This window comes from Xyrauchen texanus, chromosome 41 (assembly GCF_025860055.1).
Source record: "Xyrauchen texanus isolate HMW12.3.18 chromosome 41, RBS_HiC_50CHRs, whole genome shotgun sequence".
NCBI lineage: Eukaryota > Metazoa > Chordata > Actinopteri > Cypriniformes > Catostomidae > Xyrauchen > Xyrauchen texanus.
In genome coordinates this window covers 12,769,597-12,788,840 of record NC_068316.1, presented here as the reverse complement: position 1 = coordinate 12,788,840, position 19,244 = coordinate 12,769,597, and the positions used below count along the sequence as shown (strand labels likewise).

The following is a 19,244-nucleotide window of genomic DNA, read 5'->3' as shown; positions in this document are numbered from 1 at the left end:
GGTCCGCTTGGGCCTTCAGAGACCCCCCCTTTGAGCCGCTAGAATCAGTCAGACTCAGGGCCCTCCTCCTTGAAGACGGCCCTCCTGATCACGCTCGCCTCCATCAAAAGGGTCGGGGACCTGCAAGCGTTCTCTGTCAGCGACACCTGCCTGGAGTTCAGTCCGGCAGATACTCACGTGATCCTAAGACCGCTACCGGGCTACGTGCCCAAGGTTTCTACCACTCCCTTTAGGGACCAGGTAGTGAACCTGCAAGCGCTTCCCTGGGAGGAGGCAGGCCCAGCCCCTTCGTTGCTGTGTCCGGTATGTGCTTTGCGTATCTACTTGGACCGCACGCAGAGATTTAGACGTTCTGAGCAGCTCTTTGTCTGCTTTGGTGGACTGCGGAAGGGGAATGCTGTCTCCAAACAGAGGCTTTCCCACTGGGTAGTGGACGGCATTATGTTGGCCTATCACACCCAGGCCATGCCCCCCCCCACGGATCCGAGCACAGTCAACAAAAAGTGTTGCCTCCTCATGGGCACTGGCCCGGGCAACTCCCTAGCAGACATATGCAAAGCAGCGGGTTGGGCAACACCCAATACCTTTGTGAGATTTTACAATCTCATGGTTGAGTCGGTTTCCTGCCGTGTTTTCTCAGCTCCGAGCCGGTAGAACTCGGTACACGCTGACAAACTGACCAGGTGGACCGCTTGCACCTAGTGCCCTATCCCTCTGCTGAGGTAATACCGTGCGCTTTTACCCCAGGAGATCCCACTAACTCGGCTCCCTGGATGACTCCTCCCTAGCCCTCTGGTCAGCGAATTCGACGACCAAGACCAATGTGGGCACTCAATTTACCCTGTACTGGAATAGGTGCTCCACAGGACGGGCTCCTACGTGGACTTTTCCCCCGTGTGCATTTTCCGCGGTACGGTACCCTTGTGAGCGGACCCGCGTCTCCCTTGGGCAGTCCTCCCGGACCCCCGGTCGCCGTGTTTGTAGCAACTCCTTCCTCCCAATGAGGTAGGATCTACCACCATGCCATTCTCCACATGTGACCTAAAAATCTGGTGTATTTCACCACTCTTTACCTACCCCAGTCTGGGCAGGTGTGGTCTCCGCAGGGTCTTTCCCCCTGAAAGAATAGTAAAACTGGGAAAGAACGCATTTCCCGATGCGTGTGATAGCGTTAAGATGGCCCCAGCCGCTTTTACTCTATGCGAGAAACATAGAGAGAGAAAAGGCGCGGCTTGCTCCCATGCTTGGCACGTCGCCTTGTTCCCCCTATCGGGGTGTAAAGAACCAGAAGGTTTTGACGATTTTATGGGCCGTTGGGGAAGGGTACGTTCAGCCTGGCACAGCCTGTCGTTTTGGCATGCAATCTACCTGCCCGCACCTGTGTCAGCGGCACATGTACACGGTTCAGCGCATGGCGTGATTTAAATTGGACCCCTAGTGTCGCATCTTCGACACAACGTTGAAGTGAGCGACAGACGGGGAACGTCTAGGTTACTGTTGTAACCTCCGTTCCCAGATGGAGGGAACGAGAAGTTGTGTCCTCCCAGCCACATTGCTGAACCGAACCACTGTTGCGGCCGAACCTCATCGTCAGCTCCTCAGACAAATCCTGAATGGAACAGACGCATTTCCCACCCTTTATACCCATATGTCCTGGGGCAGGACATACAAATTCTGTCTGCCAATTTCTCATTGGCCTTTTCTCAAAGTTCAGAGATGCAAAAGGCTCTCAAGAGAGAGACCCTTAGTGTCGCTTCTTCGACACAACGTCTCGTTCCCTCCATCAGGGAACGGAGGTTACAACAGTAACCTAGACGTTTTATAAAGAAGAAGCATCTAGATTTTCCCTCTGTCTTTTTCAACCCACATATGCATTCTAAGGTTAAAGCTTGAAACAGCAAAGATATCATATGATGAGTTTGTTAAAGCAAAACGGAGGCTGCTTCAGCTCAAAAGGGACAAAATTCTGAATTAACTTAATGTGAGTTAAGAATATTAAAGTTAATAATGTGCTTTTTATTTCAGCGTTTTATTAAATTATAAGTTATTAATAAGTTATTGTTATTATTATTTATTTATTACTTTCGAATGTGTGCAATTAATTACAGGGTAGATTTTCTTAATTTAAAAAAAAAAAAAAAAAGAACCACCAAACTCGATAGATTACTTACTATCCTAAATAATTGGATATCTGTATCTGCAAACAAATTTTGTGTTGGTGCATCCCTAATAGAAATATTTTGCGATAAAAGAAAATGCATATTTCTGGTGTAGGCCAAGAAATATGTATTTCTAGTATTTTTAGGGAATACAGCAGAAAAAATCCTTATAGTTAACCCTGCAAACTGAGGCTTTGTTTGCATGATGCCTCCCTCATCATCACCCCTGATATCTAGAAGTAACTTCCAGGTCCTAACCGACCTTAACCCCCCATCTTTTGAGGCTCCGAGGCTGCCGTACTAATGAGAGCCTGTCCCTGAAGCTCTTTAGAGGATGAATGACTATGAATCAACGCTCCCACACTTATTCAGCCCGGAACAAAGAGCAGAGTTTAACCAACACGGATTCCGAGGGTCTATGACCGCTCTGCAGTCACACGCCATGTCTCTGACACACACCCACTCTCGCTTTCTCACACATAGTGTGCCGTCACACTGCTTTTGTTTCCAGGTTATGTGGGACGTTAGAGGAAAAAGATTCACAGGAAGCCTTTACTGAGAATGCCATTACTCAATGTACACTCAGTGTGTTTGAGTCTTTATGTATTACTAGTCAGTAGAGCTGGGTGATATAACCAAAAAAAATTATTAAATCCTGATATTTTTCAACCTCATATAAATTATTTTATATCTCAATATACTGTACATATTTTCTCTGAAATGGCTTAGAATATATCCCCAAGTAACCATAAATTCAACCAAACAACAACTGTTGTGATTTAGATTCAATATGTTTAATTTATAAAAGAATTAAAACCCAATAAAGATCTAGCTAAAATTAATCAAGGCATGTTTTTCCACAAATATTTTTTAATTTTCATTCACTACACAAACATAATATTACAAAGGGACTTAAGGAGTCAACTGAAACACATAATTAATCGAACTTACTAACGGCAAAACTGATTTTGCATTTACATTTACATATTTGGCAGACGCTTTTATCTAAAGCGACTTACAGAGCCCTTATTACAGGGACAATCCCCCCAGAGCAACCTGGAGTTAAGTGCCTTGCTCAAGGACACAATGGTGGTGGCTGTGGGGATCGAACCAGCAACCTTCTGATTACCAGTTATGTGCTTTAGACCACTACACCACCACCACTACACATTTTGCTAATACATTTACATCAGCGACACTAATAAAACCTATTAATGGTCTCTTACGTGAATGACGCAGCCTTTAGGAAACTTAATGGACAAATAAAAAATACATTTAAGTGCAATATTCACAGCATTGCTTAATATTATGACCCCAAGCAAAATTGGAGCAAACACTTTGCAAATATTCAACATATAGCCCTGCCCCACCAGTCATCCTCACCCTCTGTTCTGTGTAAAACACAGAGATTCACATCGATCCACAGACACATCAGGATAACTGAACAGTAAGAGAGTCCCATCACTCCCAGCATTCTCATTGATCCTGAAGCATTAGAGAACTGTAAATCACCAGCTGTGACCCATCACGACTACTGGGACTAAGGATGGTTTATTGGGGGGTGGGGAGGAGTTATGACTGAATCACAGCCTGGTCACGCTATCAGCACCATGCATAACTGGGTCTTAATAGGTCTATCAGTAAACAGAACCATATTTTATCAATAATACTATAAATATTTTACAGCACTTAATGTAAGATCATATGGCCTTTAAATGAAAATGAATGGATTGCTTCCTGTTGGAAACTTGAATCTAGAGTTTTCAACCTTTACAATCCTGGAATTCTTCACCATCATAAATCAAATGGCCCAGGTGTCCTCATTGGTCAGAAAGGCCCCTCTGCAGCCTGATCACCTGATCTTACATACAGAGTTAAAGCAGACTTCTCTTTGAATGGTTACAAAGACCATCAGATTTGCACAACTCTAAGATATTTCATCTTAATTTACCCTTGTTAGATAATGTTGAAAATCAACTTTTAACTGTGGTAACGTTTGTACCTGACAAATGAATTATTATAGACTGATGGACCTCTTTAAAATGTGACTCGACGTCCCGAGAAAGCTCATCACTCTCTATGGCCTCGTTTCAAAGCTAACCCCATAATTCATACAGATAATAACACTTCAATCATACAGAGATCAAAACATCGATGGAACGAACTTTCGACCAAGCACCAAGCAACACAAAGAATGCAAGAAAACACCATAAAGACACGCAAGTACATCTCCAATATTGTGCTCAAAGTGCTGGTGTATTAATTAATTTGGGTAATCCGATAGCAAATCGATGTAAACTCAAAGAAGGATAAATGGTTCTTAAGGTATTGTCAACAGACTCCATAAAGTTAATTTTCACTGTACTGATCAGTTATTTCACATTCTGTCACTCGGTTTACCAAACTGTCTTATGTATATATGTGTTAGATTAGATTTATGTTTAGAATAGCAATAAAGTTTGTCTGTATTCAAGGATAATTTGACTGTGGTATATTTTGATAAATAATCTCATCCCTGTTTCTAAAAGATTTCGCTTCAAAGCTATACCTAAATAAGTGTGATATTATTTTCATTAAGCCATGAGAATAATATCACTCCAATATGTGAGTTAATCATAATTCACTTATTAAAGCTAATTCCTTACAGTAGAAATTGTGAGCTGATACAACTAGACATTGTATTACGATTTCAATGGTGGATAACCTATTAAGAAAAATAATCTAGTTATTTTGTCATTAGCTAATAATGTACAATAAGTACAGTTTAATTTAGTCCACAGCTCACATATTTCGAGACCCTAAATTCCCTCCTAAATGTCGCATACCAAATATCCTTACATATAATGGTGTGAGAATGAGGGCAATTTAAAGTTCACTTCTAAATGTCGCATTTCCTTTATTCCCTACACTAGAAATGGCTTGGGTCCCATCTTTAATATAAGTATTTTTTATTTTTTTGTCAGTTTTATCATCCACTAGGTCCCAATCTCTTAAAAAAGTAATGGTGCACCTCACCTCAACAAGTTGCACGATTAGAGGTTTTATTCATGTCCGAGGATAAATGGTGTGGGACAGGTTTCGTGTTGAAAAAAACTCCCTATCCCCAAGTATGACCAGTAGCCTAAGCAAGACCCACTAATGCCTGCCTTACCTTATTTATAACACATTTGGCAGCAAATTAAAAAAGGTCTCTGGGGCATTTTGAAGCTAAACATAAACTTAAGTTTGCTTTTTAGCCACAATATAGCAAGTTGTGTGAATTAGGTGTGCAGAGCCATGCTGGAAGGGTGAGTCAGAGTAGATAAGAGACAGCATGATGTCTCGCCACACTCACACAAATGACTGCAGAAAAAGACAGAGAAATGGAGAGCGAGAGAGAGAGAGAGAGAAAGAGAGAGAGAGAGGGAGGTAAAAAAGAGGCAAGAGTGGGTGTCCGCAAAATGAGAGCAAGTCAGTCCAGATGGTCAGAGAATATTAAATACCATCTGCCAGAGAGATCTGGACACATAGCCAAACATTAGCACAAACAAATGACACACACCACCATACACACCGTACGCACATATAAATGGATGAAACTAATGCTGGACACATACATAACCCTGAAATGAGACAGTACATCAGTGTCAACAAACGTGATCACAGTGTCGGGTAGGAGAATTAAGAGTCAAAGCTACCTGATTAGGAGAGATTTGCAAAGAAAGTTTCAAGTTAAACTCACTTTTGAATTTGGGTTAAAAGGAATATTCCTAATTCAATACAAGCTAAGCTTGATTGACAATCATTATGTTTTGATTGCCATAAAAAAAACATTTTGTCCTTATCCTTTCCTTCTCAATCACCTTTTTGCCTATGTATATGAATCCTTTTCCACTTTTAATTAATCTACAAACAAATAGAGAAAAACAAAAAGTTTATCCAGTCAGAATTTATTCCATGATGCTTAAATTTAAACTGTTTCACAAATCGCATGCCCGAAGCAGCGTGTGAGTTTGACCTCCACCACGTCAGGCCTGTGCAAATGAATGCACATCTAATGTCAGATTGTCAGATTCATCAGACAATCAGATTGATTTATTTGTTTGTGGGTGTGAGCTTTAGGATATGGCCTTCTAGAATCTAGCTGGCCTTGAGTGACGCAATCACACTTTAAAGGGGTCATATAATGGTACATGCACTTTTTCAAGTTGATTGTACTGAAATGTGTGTTGGCTGTGCCTGTACACAACCATCCTATTATGATAAAAATCCATCCAGTGTTTTTGTTTTAATCTCCTTATATATTTTCCCCTGCCTCAAATCGAGCTGTTCACCCCTCCCAGGATTGTTGATTGACAGCAGTGTTTCAACACAGACCTGCCCGCCGTGAGCTGAGCTGTCAATCATAGTCCGTCATCATTGTTGATACACTGGAGCAGAATAGCGCCTAAGCGATTGTGGTGTTCTGTTCTTCGGTGTAATAACGAACACAGCAGTCATTTTGATGTTCCTAAATCTGAACCCCTGAAGACGCAGTGGCTGAGTTTTGTTTACTGATGGGAATATTCCCCACGAGCAACGCCAATGCGTTCATGTTTGCGCGAATAATTTTTCACCAGACTGCTTTATAAACGAGGGTCAGTATAAAGCTGGTTTTGCTAAGAAGCTGCTGCTGAAAAAAGATTCGGTACCAACTATTTATATTCCCTCTGCACCTCCAGAAGAAGTAAGTGTAACGTTTTATTATACCTTTATATTAATCTTTGCAAATCGCTTGCACGCTTCACAATGAATGTGGCTAATGTTTACACTCAGGGTACATTATGGCATGTTTTCCGTAACGTTACGACGTTCTCAATATAATTCATAATCCCACGTTTATAATGAACAACGCGTTACGGTTATTGTGTTATTAAAAACTGTGTATGCAGGTGTTACAGTTAACATGGTAACACTAAGTTACACCTGGTTTACTTGTATGTTACTGATTAAGAAGTAATATCAAAAAAACAGTTATACGGAGAATAACTCCAGAACGGAGGGGCGGGGTGACCAAAGCTCATTATCATTTAAAGTCATATGCTCTGAAATGGCGTGCTGAAAACAGAGCTGTTTTTGAGCAGGTAAAATTAGTGTTTTCTTAAAATACTAATGAGAATTTTTAATAAAAGTATATTACAAAGTTTTCATTTAGACCCTAAAGATTCATATTAACTTGTACAAAAATGGCATTATATGACCCCTTTAAATGATGTACGTAATTTGAAAGCGAAGAGTCCTTATGGATTTAAAAACACTAGATGTTCTGCATGACCTTGTGATTGTTTAATTTATTAAACAGGAAAGGAGGACTGATTTTCAATTCAAGTAAATTGGTAAGTGCTTTTTGCATTGTTAAAGCAACATCAGGAGTTTTCTAAGTGTAAATTAGGCTGCTTGAGAATTCAGTGTCGAATCAAGTTTTGAAAAGTAGTGCTGTGTTCCATTCAACTCGGAAAGTCAGATTTTAAACTGAATTTCCAACTAGGAAAAGTGCAATGGAATGCATATTTAAGTCAGAATTACAACTTGTAGGTTTGTGCAGTAATACACCTCCTTGGTAGATTCATATGAAAAATTCGGATTTTTGAATGTCTGTTCAAGAGACGTTCATTTTACAAAACAGTCATGTTGCAGTTAAAATTAGGCTTGCTTGAGCATTAAGTGTCGTTTCAAGTTCTGGTGTGTGGACATGTTTCTAAAGTGTCAATTGGTATTATTATTATTTAGCTGCGACATAAAGTATGATGCCCAAAGGCATAGGGTCTCTTATTCATTGTGAAACTGTGTTTTCTTAAATGGCATGAATCATACTGAAGGCCTAGACTTTTGCTCTCCGTGACAACGAGATTATAGCAAACTAGCTAACATTGTAGCTACTTTCATTGCTTGTCAGCTGAGTGGAAGCTAATAAGTTTCCCCTGAACTTGTATAGCAGAATATGGTGTAACACCGCTTGGCAGGTGTAAATGCTTCTTGTTTTACAACCTGCCCCTAATTGACTGGCAGTATTAAAATAATCAGAATTTGACTGATCCTAAACAGTAATACTGATTTTTATTTAGCTACTTATTTTATTGAAATGTATTCTTTATTTTAATGGTCAGCAACTGACTGATACTGAACATACAGTAATGATGTTTATTAAGCTTATATTATTTTTATTTATTCTATATTTTCTCAGTGTTCATTTCTAGAAATTACAATGTATAATAATAATAATTTCAAATATTCTTTGATAAAAAATATTTAAGAAAGTAGCCTTTTGAGTACCTTTGCATAGTCATGTCAGTGCAAAATTAGTGCACAATCTACATAGAAAAGGTCTGTTATCATTCCAGCTCAAAAATCCCATATCGGCCGGGCTCTAGTCAGAAGTTTACATACAATTTGTTAGTATTTGGTAGCATTGCCTTTAAATTGTTTAACTTGGATCAAATTATTTGGGTCGCCTTCCACAAGCTTCTCACAATAAGTTGCTGGATTTTTGGCCCATACCTCCAAACTAAACTGGTGTAACTGAGTCAGGTTAGAAGACTTCCTTGCTCGCACATGCTTTTTCAGTTCTGCCCACAAATGTTCTATCAGACTGAGGTCAGGGCTTTGTGATGGCCACTCAAATACCTTGACTTTGTTGTCCTTAAGCTATTTTGCCACAAATTTGGAGGTATGCTTGGGGTCATTGTACATTTGGACGACCCATTTGCGACCGAGCTTTAACTTCCTGGCTGATGTCTTGAGATGTTGCTTCAATATATCCACATAATTTCCTTCCTCATGATGCCATCTATTTTGTGAAGTGCACCAGTCCCTCCTGCAGCAAAGCACCCCCAAAACATGATGCCACCCCCCAAGCTTCACAGTTGGGATGGTGTTCTTTGGCTTGCAAGCCTCACACATTTTCCTCCAAACATAACGATGGTCATTATGGCCAAACAGTTCAATTTTAGTTTCATTAGACCAGAGGAATTTTCTCCACAATGTAAGATCTTTGTCCCCATGTGTCCCCATTGTGCAAACTGTATTCTGGCTTTTTATGGTGGTTTTCCTCCAGCATCTTCACAAGGTCCTTTGCTGATGTTCTGGGATTGATTTGCAATTTGTTCCAAACTATGTTAATCTCTATGAGACAGAATGCTTCTACTTCCTGAGCGGTATGATGGCTGCGGGGTCCTATGGTGTTTATACTTGCGTACTATTGTTTGTACAGATGAACAGGGTACCTTCAGGCATTTGGAAATTGGTCCCAAGGATGAACCAGACTTGTGGAGGTCCACAATTATTTTCTGAGGTCTTGGCTGATTTATTTTCATTTTCCCTAAGATGTCAAGCAAAGAGGCACGGAGTTTGAAAGAAAGCCTTAAAATACATCCACAGGTACACCTCCAATTCAATACACCTCCTATCAGAAACTAATTGGCTATATGTCTAAAGGTTTGACATCATTTTATGGAATTTTCCAAGCTGTTTAAAGGCACAGATAACTATTGTATGTAAACTGACCAACTGGAATTGTGATATAGTCAAAGTTTAACAATCTGTCTGTAAACAATTGTTAGAAAAATTACTGGTGTCATGCACAAAGTAGATGTCCTAAACGACTTCCGAATGACTTCAACGTAAGTGTATGTAAACTTCTGACTTTGACTGTGTTAACATGACTTTAGTGTGATAAAATCACATACTAACCTTATACGGGTAAATTTAGATCCAATATTACATCTTTGATGGCATAATACAGGTTCAACCACAGAGCCTCATAAGCCATTTGAGACCCTTGAACAAGGCCCTTGACCTTACAGGTCACTCAGAGTAAACTGTCACTTTAAAGGGTGTACTTTTAAAAATCGACAGCCAAATGACTAATCCCGATTTTCTACAAGTTATCTTGGATAAGTGGGTTTTCAAAATGCCATCAAGGGATGGTTCCCTCTAAAATGAAAATTCTGTAATCATTTACTCACCTTCGTGTTGTTCCAGATCCAGATTTATAGATTTCTTCTATAGAACACAAAAGGAAATGCAAGACAGAATGACAGTCTCGGTCACCATTCACTTTTATGAAAATTATGCAGTGAAAGTGAATGGTGACCGAGGCTGTTTGTCCCTAACATTCTGCCTAGCGTCTCTTTTTGTGTTCCACAGAAGTAAGAAAGTGAAACAACATGGAACAACATGAGGGTGAGTGAATGAATGATGACGGATTTTATTCCTGGGTGAACTATTCCTTTCACAAAATTTTACATGTGCCATCTTTTACATAAGCTGACAGAAATCACCAGAAGGAGCCAATGAGCTAGTTGGTGTGATTCACTGTTCTGTATCTATGTTTTGGGATGAATTAAAAGAAAGAGGTTTAAATATGATCCTGCTTAGAAACTCTGAAATGGTTTGCGGATAAAACTAAGTTCCTGAGTGCAAACTAAATATAAGAAACACACATTTTCTTTCTCTCCTTCCTGTTTTACTGCTCCAACTACAGCCACTCAGAGATAGTGAGCTACTTTAAGACCATTTAACTGAGCACATGACTAATGCATTCACACACTCTCCTACTCATTATCTCTCATTACGCTACTGAAAAACCCATTTTTACCATCATCCACCCCATTAAACACAGGAATCGGAACCAGTCCAGTTGAGTGCACATACATATACAACAACAAACATTAAAAAGACACACAAATAAAGACTAACCAAATACATTTATTTATAAAGGTGACTTTTAAAGGGATGCTTCAAGCTAAAATGTACATTTTGTCACCATTTACTCACCTTCATGTCCTTCCAATCCAAACCCATATGAAAGTGAATGCTGACTCAGGCTAAAAGCTTCTTTTGTGTTCCACAGAAGAAAGAAAGCCATATGGATTTAGAACAACATGAGGATTTGTATTTTTAGGTGAACTATCCCTTTAAACTTGCTGACTAAAGTGATAGTGAGGCTAGCAGGAGGTCTGTGTGGGCCCTAACACCCCAGTTTAGTGATTTTAGTAGTTTAGTGTTTCATTCATTCAGACCAATGACTAAAATAGTAATTTGTACGCTTATGTTTGACAAAGATGCATTTATAGATTTTGGGATCTCCCTGTTGAGAGTCAAAAGCAAGTTTGAAGTGCAGACCTGTTAAAAGCTTTGAGAGAAAACAGTGAACAATTTCTAATCTAAGTTCAGCATTTAACAGTTGCAAAAAAGCAGCTTTCAGACATACACATTTCAGAGTGTGCTTATGAGTGGGGAAGTTCAGAGGGGAAAATAAATACTCTAGAGAATGTTTTTAATGACGCACCAGCTTTCTTCGCAAACAAGATCCATAGGTCCATCTGCCCTGCATTTAAAAATCAATGGTTCTCAGCACCAGTGAGGGAGGAAGACGGGGGTGTGTTTCAGCGAGACCTAAAAGTCTGCTTTGCTATATCCTGTATGAGGTCGGCTCAATGATGTCATAATGGCGTTGTTACATGTACGTTACATTAACTCATTAACAACATCTGAAAAGAATGTAGGAAGAATCCTTCCTGAACTAGAACAACCATTACTGCTCCCACAAACAAAAACAATGAGCACTTTGTTGTCTAGGCTGGTATCTTTTCAGCAAAGGACAGAGGAATGCTAGGCCCCCATACAGTACAATAAGTGTGATACATTGCAGCTCAATGCGGTTATAAGAGTGCCCATGTAACATGCAGGATTTCCAGCTTTTCTGCCATGCATAAAGCAATCAGAGCACTAAATTGATGTAATCTCAGTCTATGGGGAAACCATGATCAATAACTTCCATTTATCACCAGCTCCCTTTACACGCACACATAGAGTGGAAATTCAGGTTGTATCCTGGAGACCAGTATCTCTAGTGTTTTATGTGGCCAAGAAGAGCCTCTTTTCATTTTTGCATCCTTGAGAAGAAGCTTCAGAGTATCCTTGACAAATCAAGTATACAAAGCACTGAGAAGAATGAGGGGACATGTCATATGAGAGAGAGAGCAGGATAAAAAAGGAGAGAGAGCTGGAGAAAAACAAAATGAAGACCACGAGGAAAAAGAGCGAGAGTGATAAAAAAAGAGTGTAAAACCACAGGAAGATGTGACACTCACTTGACATGATACATTTTCATCTTCTCCCATGGAGTACTCCAAGAGGTGATGTGGTTCCGTCTGTCATGTGAGAGAAAATTTTATATGGATATCAGTCTCATGCAGAGCAAGCCAACACATTGGGTATAGAAACATTAAAGGGTAAACATTAAACTGGTAGAGCATGGCACTAGACTTGAAAAGGTCATGGGTTAGATTCTCTAAGAAAGCATGGACTGGCAATAATGCACTGAAAGTGTCTGTCAAATGCATAAACGTGAAGTGTCCAACTAATCATTATTTTTTCAAATTTGTTTCATGCTGCTAGTGGCACAGAAATTAAAAGTCTGAACTACACACAATATAAAAACCACCAAGTGGATCTACTTTTTTTTCTAAGAGCATGCAAAGCTCATGAAGTGTAGTCTTCATTACTACAGCAGACACACAGTCATGCAAGTTAAAAATGACTGTGGCTCTGCACCAAATTACAGTGGTGGAACATCTTGTTAGACCTGATCTGCACACTGTCATTGACTGTTTAGGGCTAATTAGTCAGGGACGGCCGATCTGTCACAGCAATGAAAGTGAAACTGACGGATGTCCCATGATCATCTGCTGGCTGGACTGGAATATTGTGTCTTTCTTTATCTCCACTCTAATACCATCTCAACAGCTTTCCGGCAAACTTTATTACATCTGGATCATTGTTTTTTTTTTTTTAATTTATCTGTATTTTCTGAAACGTGTCATTCTGGAATAGATGACTGAGCAGTCTGGAGTAAATATAAAAATATACCTACTTGTCTTTTGTAGTTCGGTTATAGCATTGCAAAGGTCTCAGTTAAGGCTTTTTTTTATATTTTAGGAAATCTGCAGTAATGAACACAGTCTGAGAGATAAAAATTGTGATGTTAAAGATATGAAGATTCATGAGAAAATAAATGTTTAAACTTTTATGGGTAAATAAGCCCCTGTAATCCTTCTAATGGACCATATTTGGAAAACCCTATAAAATCCTTTCTCAAATAATATTTCAAGTTTTTTTTAATTATTGCTAGATATGATGCATTAAATCAGATTTGATGTTGCCAGATTCAGACTGAGAAACAGATCTGTAATTAAAACAAAATAATTAATAAATGTTTAAAATAAAATAATTTAAGATCGAATATAGTCTAAACACACCCAGGCAGTGTCTACATGCATGCAGAAGATAGATTTAGGCTATTAATTGATTTTAGATGGCCAGATTTATTTTTGAAATTGTTTTAATATTTTTGAGGATAGATTTAATATTAAGAAGACACTCATTGCAAAAATTCAAAAACATTTAACTGCTTCTTCACTTATTTTGGTTGAGGCAAGCCCTTCATTTGAGCTTGTTTTTACCAGAGCAGGTCCCTTTTAGTTCTTAAGAGATCTGGTCACACTGCAACTGTCATCCACCCTTAACACAGAGTAGGCTACTGTCATTTTAAAACAAGAACGTAAATAACTGTTCTTTCATTTCGTTTAATATGTTACTAATTGGAAAGGAGGCAGTGGAACACCGGAAGCCCAGAACCAGAATGAAAACCAGAATAAAAAAATACATATATAGTTAAACATAATTTTTTTAAGTGTTACCAATTACCAAACCCAGTTACCAAACTTTTAAACATTCCCAATTAAATTGGTATATTTTCATTCAGTCTCCCTACACTCATAACTCTTTCAAGACTGCGCCCAACCAAAAATTAAGGGTAGTATACACTACACAGGTTAAAGTTACAATTTTACATAAACCCCTACTCATTTGAATGGTATGAAAAAGACTTCAACAGATGAATCGACTCACCCTTCATCATCAAACTGTCATAATTTGTACATTATTCCATCATGAGATTATTGGACATTATGCGCACATTTTAATTCAAATGTCAACGTTAAACTTGTTTCGTTAAAACTTCTTTATTAACAAAACCTTATGATCAAGATTAATTAATGTCCTATTTCCAAATTGATTAGACAACAACTAAGAAAAATAAGAACAAATGTAGGATCATTTTAAAAAGGATTAATCCCCTAACATCGGATATACAGATAACGATCTGGAACAGGTTGTTGTCAGTTATATCAGCCTTTTTATCTGCAGGAGCGTTGGGGACTCACCTCGCTCGCCGCACTCCCGATTGCCATCTTTCGCCAAGGGTCAACTAGTTGTGCCAGAGGCATGTTCACTTTCCGGAGGTTACTTCTTTGCCAAATTAGATTCAGAAGAACGATAGTGAGCTACTTTGGAGAAATTATACCAGACTGTTTCCGCTGTCTTGACACAAAAACAAGGAACCCAGGGCTTCGCGTGCGTAACGAGTCCAAGAGCACCACCGTCACCTTTTCATTCACTCACCTCTGAGAGTCATCGGAGTGTCTCCATAGAAATATAATGACAGTGCCGCTGATCTCGCGCCAGTCAGCCTCCTTCTTTTCTCGCTTTCCCCTTTGAAAGGAAGTGAGAGAAAACAAAAAAGAAAAAAAAAAACCTTTTTCACTTCCGCTTTTCCTGGTATGGCGCATCGGATTGGCTTATCTACCTGTCAGTCATAGGTTGAGGGAGGGGCTGAAGCTGTAGGGCTCGCAGACGGACAGGTGAGTGCGCATTCGATTCAAGGACCAAGCTGTGGTCGTGGTCTGCTTATAGATACATTCTCTCCCACCATATTTGTCAACACAGACCACAGCTTGGCCATTTCCAGTACATTTACCACATAACATTGGCCTAATATATTATTTGATGTATGAAAGGTATAAGAATCTAGTCTGTGTTTATTCAATTAAGAAGAATACGACGACATGGTGTAATAGTAACAGAGTACTTAATATGTAACCTCTGATAAATTGATATAAAGCTTGTGATCTGTTACTTGACACTTGGTTCACGTAGGTGGACGATGCGACATCTGCTGGTGACTGTTAGTGACGCAGGATTAGACATTCATTTGATGGCGAGTACTAAAACCATGAATAATAATAATAATAATAATAATAATAATAATAATTAAAAAAAGACACAAGTATCACACAAATGATTACATATTTATTCATTTAATCTTTTCAGTTCAGTATTCATTCATAGACAGTTGAATATGCCTGTACATTTCACCAAGGGGAAGAAGACATTGTTTTAAATGATTCCAATAGAGAAGAGCGACTGTTACAGTTGAAAGGTTGAAGATCAACCTCATATGACCCCAGGATTGCTCATGCTGTGTCCATGGTAACCATATGTCTGCGGCTCCATTAGTTTGGGACCCTGAAGCATACAGGCTATGAGTGGATAAACATTTACCCACAAGTAACAGACCGGATCTCCCAGAAGGATGTCTGTTTCCACAACTAGCACTTGATAAATCTATAAACACTCCTTTAAACTTAATCACTGGTCATGCAAAATACTTTTAATGAGATCGCTCACCCCAAAATGAAAATTCTGTCATAATTTACAGTATCAGCATCATTTACTCATTAAAATGTTTACACCTAAAGAAACGAACAGCAATTTAAAAACCTACGTATAAAATCATGACCACTCATGTAAGATGAAGACTCCAGTCACATCAGTAACTAAAAAAGCTGTTTTATTCTACATGAAGAGGGTCTCCTCATGAGCCATGTTAGAATCACATGACCAAACGAATACTACTTGCTTAATCTCAGTAACTGCCCTGCTATTGGACACTTTCACTCTTGGATTAAATTAATCATGGCTGACCATGATTAGTGAATTTCTACAATGTCATCTGTGACAGAAAACCTTTGATTATGAATTTTACTGCATCCACGCCACTAGGTGCCACTCACTGCAAGTCCAAGATGATACAAGCAAAAAAGTTACTGAGTGCACTTTTAATAAAAGTGAGAAATCTTGACCTTTTCAGATCTGCAATAATCTGCTGCAAATTTGGTTGCCTCTTTCACACAGAGAACATCCATATCATCCAAGTAATGAATACCAAGTTATTGACTGTTGAAACAGAGTGACTTATTTCCTCACATGTGCCTCATTATGTAGAACACAAGGAGGCTAGAAAAGAAAAAAATTATAAAAGTCACCCTCAAAATGGGTATGATGTCTCCTCTCTTGTGTTGTGTGTGCTGGCTAAGGCCCATTCCACCGATGTGCCCATGCCATATATATTATTCTCACAAATGCAAAAAAATGCAGGGGTGTTTCCACAGTGCTGGCACGTTGAAAGACTCAAAGATCTGACCCCGATCATGGGATAAATCAGATAAGATATTATTTAAAAAAAAACAAAAAAATAACAGATCCCACACAATCTGTGAGCACAACAGTGTGCAGGATCTCACCTGCTTGGCAGCTCCATCCCCATAGAGCAAACCTCATTCTTACCTTGATACTGGCATACATGTACAAAAGCCGTCCTTGCCTTCGGCGACACCAACCCTTTGCCCTGAGATTGATTACATGACGTTCACATTATATTAAGAGTAGAAAACTCAGAGAGTGTTATGAATGCAACTTTATTTGAGGATACCCCACCTGTGAGCTCTGCCATAGCCTCTGGTGTAGGTGTAACCACGAGCCATGATCAGGTGATCAGTAGGATTGATACCAGCCTTAACACCAAGCCTTAATGCCTTTAGTGACCCCATGTTCACTCATGCTGTGCATGCTGTCATTCGGACGCTGGTCCCCAGCATGTGATGTTGGTGTGCTGGTGTCCCCACCAGGCTTCCTTGAAAAATCAGTATTACTACAGGACGAACTGGTCTACCAGTCAGACCAGCACCAAATCAGCATGAACCAGCCTGAAACAACATTAAAATTAATAGTCTAAGTTAATCTTTTCAGCAGGTGAGTGTAAACAGCATTATAGATGATAATGTATTCAGTCTTTTCTCACCTGTCCATCATAGAATTGACAGAAGCCTCTTATGATCTGCTTGTAGAGCTAATCTGCAGTAGTACTTCAGTCCATCCTCTCTGGTGAGCACTGTCTGCACCAAAGGGACTTGGTCCAAGTGATGAAGGTCACACAGATGTGAACAATGTAAAATATTGGATGGGATATTTTTCTAGAACCCTTTAATTAATTTCAGAAAACCAACATCATTTTATTTACCTCTATGTCAGAGCTGGCCTGAGGCATGTAGTCTGCAAAGTAATGTGCTGATACCACCCCTCTGGAGCCTTGGAGAGGAGAGAAGCACTACAATATATGAAACTATACAACATGAATATTGGAATGAATGCATATAGAAAAAGTAAAAAATAAATAAAAGGTTTTAATGTAATTCAGCATAGCACAAATTGTCACATGGGAATTTTGAGGGCTATGATAAACATACAGGGTCTATTATGAGTATAGTTACTCAATTAAAACTTCATTCTTTCCTTTAAATAAGAAAAAATAAACCTAATGGTATCTGCAAACAAATGATTATGAAAAAAGCTTTTTCTCAGAATTTTACTTTTTTTCCAAAACATTTAACCAACTGGTCAGTTGGTTTCAGCAAGTTGTTTTTGAAAGATGTATGAGTAAGATCTTTAAGTTTAACCACTTTTTAACCATTATTGTGTATTTGCTCTATAGCAAAGAGGATGAAATTGTTGCCTTGCTTCTAAAATATGGTCACATTTTTCTTTAGGTTAATTAGAAACAGCTTGATGTGGTACTAACTGATGCTGAGGGTGGTTGAGCTGGTGTTGGTAGATCATATTGATAAGTTAAGTCAGCATGTTCAGACAAGGCAGTTGATGAAAAGCACTATGCGTGGAAGACTGGAGAGGGAAGAGCCACAAGAGAAATACCTAACCATAAGGCTACAGCAAGGAACATTCTTTTTAAACTCTTAAGCCTAACATATTACCTCTGACACTGTTTGGGTATCACACAACAGAAAATAACAAAAACTTATGGATGCTACTAAATGTGCATGTACTGAAGTACACTTCATTCCATGGACTTGATGATTAACTGGAATAGATAACTAGATAGATTTTCACAATACTTTTCTGATATCTACACAAATAAGTATAACACAATATGCAAAAACGACCCCATTATATCACTCTGTAGACCAAACATATAATACCAACTCTTGTTCCAACATATGCCGTATTATGCCATGTTACCTAGACAGACTCAATGCACTCATCAAACTAATCTAATCTGATGAGCAGTTCATTGGCTATTTAATTTACAGTAAGCTTGATTTTGCATTTACTGTACACCATCTACAAGGTCGATGAGACGATATAGGTCTAGTTTAGCCCTTTAGTAAATCTGTTAAATACTCTAAGCTAAACAGAGCTTGAATCTGCCAAAGCTTATGTCTCTGTATCAGAAAACAGATAACACATAGACACTGTGTGACACTGTAGACACAATGACACTGTACATGTATGTACATTTATTCTGGCACCACCTTTAAGTGTGCTTGCAATCACTGTCCGCATGTTCTGCATGCTCCAAACTCCAGCTGGAGTGTACAGGTGTGTTTCAAGATGGTCAAACACACAAGCTGAAGCCATAAACACGGACACTAATTCAGAATGGCTTAGGATTTAATCACGAACAGCTTCAAGAATTAAAGTGCAATTTAATAAAAAGTATTATTATTATTATTAGTAGTAGAGTTAGTAATAGAACTGTAATAGTACTTGAGACATTTTTTTTAACAGAGGCTAATTTACTAAATGCTAACCCAAAATCAGTTAAAGAGATATTAGTATTACAGATAGGTCCAATTGTCCTTGTATTTTGTATTTGTATGCATACATAAGAATTACTAAAACAACTCATTAATTATGAAGCAAATAGTATAGAACATTTTGTTATGTAAAATGTATGGATGTGGATGCAAATTGAGATGAAGTTGATGTTATGCTGTTACATAACATAAATGAACTGATATATAAAGAGTGAAGATTAATTGCTACATTTTACTGACTCAATCTACTTGAATTTTGGGAATCGTTTTACAA

General features: G+C 38.7%; 1 protein-coding gene and 1 pseudogene across 3 annotated transcripts in view; both read right to left on the bottom strand.

Moving 5' to 3' along the window:
• rps6ka3b (ribosomal protein S6 kinase, polypeptide 3b) overlaps window positions 1–14,726 on the bottom strand; it is a 54,012-nt gene extending 39,286 nt beyond the window's left edge. For 2 of the 3 annotated variants that reach the window (XM_052113756.1, XM_052113755.1), the window contains exons 1-2: window positions 14,405–14,726; window positions 12,272–12,331 (exon numbers count right to left, since the gene is read on the bottom strand). In XM_052113756.1, the coding sequence (XP_051969716.1) occupies window positions 12,272–12,331; window positions 14,405–14,467 (123 nt within the window). In that variant the 5' untranslated portion in view covers window positions 14,468–14,726. The remainder of the gene's footprint in view (window positions 1–12,271; window positions 12,332–14,404) is intronic. The other variant, XM_052113759.1, reaches the window with a different exon arrangement.
• Window positions 14,727–15,473: 747 nt separating this feature from the next.
• LOC127634128 (pyruvate dehydrogenase E1 component subunit alpha, somatic form, mitochondrial-like) lies at window positions 15,474–18,725 on the bottom strand (annotated as a pseudogene).
• Window positions 18,726–19,244: the final 519 nt, after the last annotated feature.